Source organism: Pteropus alecto, unplaced genomic scaffold (genome assembly GCF_000325575.1).
Source record: "Pteropus alecto unplaced genomic scaffold, ASM32557v1 scaffold17, whole genome shotgun sequence".
Lineage (NCBI taxonomy): Eukaryota > Metazoa > Chordata > Mammalia > Chiroptera > Pteropodidae > Pteropus > Pteropus alecto.
Window position 1 is genome coordinate 513,708 of NW_006440645.1, and position 4,651 is coordinate 518,358.

Here is a 4,651-nt window from a genome sequence, read left to right on the forward strand (position 1 = left end):
GCGGAAAAGCGCACACCCGCCTGTGTGGTTCTGAGCGTGCCTTCCTGGCGCGCATGCCCGTACACCTGCTCTGCTGGCCTTGCCCATGGCCCTGTGCCCGCGCTCCACGGGGAGGCGGCCGGAACTTACAGCCAGATTTTGCAGGACAGATGGAGATCAGGCTGCAGGGGTCTGACTCCCTCGGCCCCCCCGCCATGCTGCCCCCAGGCCCTGCCCCAGGCCAGGTGTGCTCCGCGGGCACAGCAGGAGGCCCAGGACTGCCCCACTGGGCGCCCTCAGCTGCCCCACTGGGTGCCCCCGGCCAGTGGAGCTCTGTTCTTCTCGTTTGGGGCTGGCGTCTGCTCCAGGCACCGTGGACCGCGGGGCCAGGGGACTTCAATTCGCTCAGACTAGTAGCTGCCTGTGTGGGCCCTGGGATCCCACTGGCTGGCAGCCACCAGCAGCAAGCCACCTTTGGGCCCTGTCCCCGCCTCAGCCTTCTGGTGCAAGGGGTCTGGGCCTGGAGCGTCCCCCGGGCTTTGGGGCAGCAGCCCGCCGCAGGGAGGCGCTCTGCTCCTGGCCCGGTGGCAGTCGGCGCCTTGCGTCAGAAGCTGGTTGCTGCCCGTTTGGCGCCACCGGGGGCGGCGCCCCATTTTTCTTCAGCTCTCCCTCTCAGCTAGTGCTCGCTCTGGCTCAGGGCGGCAAGTTCCACTTTGTCAGTTGGGCCAGGAAGGAGTCGCCCTAACCTTCAGTGGACGTAGATCCCTGGGCACAGGTGGGGGGCTGTTCCCCGGTCCGCGTGTTCTCCCCTTCTCCACTGCAGATAGGGCTGTACCAGAAGTTGAAAGTGAGCAAGACAGCTCATTTCTTAATTTTTTATTTTAAAGACAAGTGACTTAATGCTCTGTAGTCTGAGCGCCACGGACAGTAGGTCATTTAACCAGGTGCTTGGCTACCACGTCAGGCCGTAGCCACTTCTCAGCTTGGGGTCAGGGGTCATCATTGCCCCAACCCCTCCCCCCATCAGAAGCATGGTTTAGATGGTGTCACTCGAAGTACCGAGCTGTGTCAGATTCTGCGGCGGAAGTCCAAGAGAGGAGACCTGGAAACGTGTTCGCGGCCGTTCTCAAGTTCTGTTGTTTTTTTTTTTTTAATTGTTGTTTGTTTTGCTGTCCACTCTCTTTGTAATGGTTAATTCTTCCATTTCTCCGCTTCCTCCTCCGAATTTCAGAGAACGTTGTATCACCTCCGTGTCGTCAGTCTCCTTTCTTGTTGAGTGTCGCCTCGTCCTGTTCGTCTTCTTGGCGGCCACCTTGTTGTCATACGGGCACATTCATGTCTTTAGAGTCCACGGCCTGAATTCCAGTCCTCCTTTAGTAGCCGAGCGACCTTGGACTCTCCTGGGGAGCTCATCGAGCCCCTCCTAACCTCTGTCCTTTGGCAATTGGTCTGATAATGCACGTCGTACCTGCCTTTGGCGTCCGCTAGTAGGGTAGGAGCAAGTGTGCGTTATACACGAAGAAGCCTATGTGTGGCAAATTTCCATAAATTCCAATTCTGTTACTAAAACAATTGTATTGTTGTTATTTGTTTTTACTTCTCACCACCCTGAAATCCGCACAGTGCGTTTCATCGCTTCCTCTTACTGTTTTTCTTACCACGTCACAGTGCTGCGTGCATCTGGGCAGCTGTGGCCTGCTCTGCGGCATCTTCCCTGAGCGGCCTGACCCCTGGGTGTGCCGGCTTCTCCTGCTGTTAATGGCCGTGCCCTTGGGCCACATGTGAACAGAGCCCTCTTTTCATCACTGAGGTTCACACAATTTTTTTTTTTAACAAGAGACTGGTTTGGTCTGGTTCTCTTAACACTGAAGTAGTTTTCCTGACTGCACATCACAGTCAAGTGATTTCTCGAGCCTCCTCAAACGTGTCCTCACTGTCCCTTACACCAGCCACATCCTTTCTGTGTCTTTAAACGAAAGCACTTGGCTGATAGTTGACCCCGTTTCCTTCTTGCCACGGTTCCTTTTCATCTTTGAAGTCCTGGATGCGAGTCCCAGGCCCATCTGCAGCGTTTCCGGGAACGTGTATCAAAATCAGATTACAATGTCATTTTTATCCGCAGCCTCTCCCCGGAGAAACACTAGCTTTTGTCCCCTCGGCTTGCTGAGTGGAGCAAGAATGAAGTTTTCCCAGCGTCCTGCATTCTTCTTCTCTTGATTCAGCTCCCAGAATCAGTACCGTCTCTCAGGGAAAGCTTTTGGAAGAGAATGTCTGTCTTGGGACCGCTGGACTAGATTTCTGTCTTGTGTGGAAGCATGGGCTGTTTATGTTTAAATATAAACGAGGGCCGAATCTGTAATGAGTTGGGAAACATTTTGATGCGCTTAGAAAACAGTGCCTAAGTTCACGGAAGTACATACTTTGAGAAAGTCTAAGGAGGACGTCGTGACCAAACAGGTCGCCCCTGTAGCAAAACAGAAAATAAGCGGTGGCCAGAGCGGTGGCAGTGCCCTTCGCGTGGGAGTCTTGGACATTCCAAGCAGACACCGCGAAACCCGAGGGACCGCTGCCAGGGGCATCTGCTCGGTCCCGGCGCTGACGTTCGACTCGCTTTGAGTTGCAGGAGGAACAGACGCCTCTGCACATCGCCTCCCGCCTGGGCAAGACGGAGATTGTCCAGCTGCTTCTGCAACACATGGCTCATCCCGACGCGGCCACCACGAACGGGTACACGCCCCTGCACATCTCCGCCCGGGAAGGCCAGGTGGACGTGGCGTCAGTACTCCTAGAAGCGGGGGCTGCCCACTCCCTAGCTACCAAGGTGAGGGGTGGCCTCGTGACACTGGGCGGAGGGGAGGCCCGAGTCGGGGCCCCTGCTCCGCTGTGGAGGCTGCAGAGTGCAGATCCGGCTCAGGCCTTTGGCTTCTTTCTCTCGGAATATTTTAGATTCGTTCTCTGGATGATTAAAGGGGACTGTGAGACCCCATGTCCTATCCGCGGTAGGGGTGCTGCATCCGTTCTCCCGATTAACGCCAGTGTCATTTCTAGCGCGGCCAACCAGTGCTTTAGCGGAGACGGTGTCCGCAAAGCAAGGGCTGCCCGCCCTGCCCTTTCCATCGTGAAACCTACTGTACTCCCAAGAGGGGAAAAGCAGGCTTTCCAAACACACCGAACTAGTCCAAGTATGAGGGAGAGAAAACCGCCCCGGATCGGCAGTGCCGTATGTGAAGAGTCTTCGTCCCACCTACAGACTCACCTCGTCTCGCATTTTCCCAGCGCTGGCATCAGCTGGCATCAGCTGGCATCCCCTTTCTGCACTCTGACCTTTACCAGCTACCCCCTTGCCTGGAATTTTACGGTGTTTCAACAGAGCTGGGCTGGGGAGTCACACGTTATTAGTTGTCACTGTCATCTAACAAAGACGATAACACCAGCCTGCATTTTACTTACAGTCAAATTTTCATGCTGTGCAGAGCAGTTTTTTTCTTCGCTTATTACATTCGATTTGCAATTCCCTCTTTGGATGTGACTTCGAAGAAAACATGAACACACTCAGCTAATTAGAGCAAAAGAAATTGGACTAGTACACAGGAGCAGGGAGCTGAGGCAAGGTGAAGCCTACGGCAGGTGAATCACTCGCAAAGTACAAGTGAGTCAGAGTATTAAAAAGACATTTTCGATTTGCTCATCGTAAGCAGGCATCTGCTGCATCTGGGGGAGAGGGCGTGTGCAGGGAGGACTGCCCCCCCTTAGCAGTGTGTGGAGCCCCCGGCCTGACAGCTCACCTGATTGCCTGTGGCCATAAAGCATGCTCCTATGTGAGAAACCGGTAATCATTCAAATGCTAAAATCTGAAGAGTTGAAAGTACTTTAAAAATCATTTTTAAATCAGAAACTAAGCAACAAACATATAATAATAATAGTAATAATAACCCAAGTTAGACAGGGTGACTGTCTCATCAGATGAAGGTGATAAATGAAATTCAGATATGTAAAACACAGAAATAGAAAATAAAACATAGTCCCTCATCTTCTGCAGATTTTTAGGATTAAAATTACCTAAAGCAATAGTGACCGAGGGCCGTTAAGTGGGAGAAAGTATCAGACAGAGCCGTGGGCAGTGGAGCTGACGAAGGCCGTTGACGTGTTTAGAAGCACCAGAGGGTCAGTGACATCCTGATGAGGCTGCACAGGGGAGGAAGGGAGACCGACTCAGCGGGTGCTTTCCAGCCTCTGTTTTGTGGCTCTGCAGGAAAGATTCTGTGATTTCGTCTAAAGGTAGTTTCCAAATTGATGAAGGGGCCGGGTCACTGGCACACAGGTCCAAGGGTAAGGCATTTATTTTCTCTTCCTCGCCACACGGCTTGTCTCAGCTCCATCCTGAGCATCGTCCAGTCTTTGTGTGCTTCGAATGGAGGGAGGAGAGTGTTAACAGCAACCGTCTAAACCAGCTTGTGCAAGAACAAGGAAATACTGTCTGTCCCACACTTGGAACAAGCAGGATTCACGCTCTGCCAAGGAGTCATTAGCACCAAATGTTCAAAAAGAAGCAAAAAGGAAAATGCCATCCCAGTTGAAAATGTGTGTGAAAAGGCAGTGTTGTCCCAGCACAAGGCACACACGCATACACACACACACTCACAATCATATTCCTCCTGGGGATTTGCTCCCC

The 4,651-nt window shown here is 53.0% G+C and overlaps 1 protein-coding gene across 1 annotated transcript in view; it reads left to right on the forward strand.

Annotated features, from left to right (window-relative positions):
* Positions 1 to 4,651, forward strand: part of ANK2 (ankyrin 2) — a 281,207-nt gene that overhangs the window by 199,080 nt on the left and 77,476 nt on the right. The window contains 1 exon segment of the mRNA XM_025050926.1: positions 2,603 to 2,800. Coding sequence (XP_024906694.1) covers positions 2,603 to 2,800 — 198 coding nt within the window.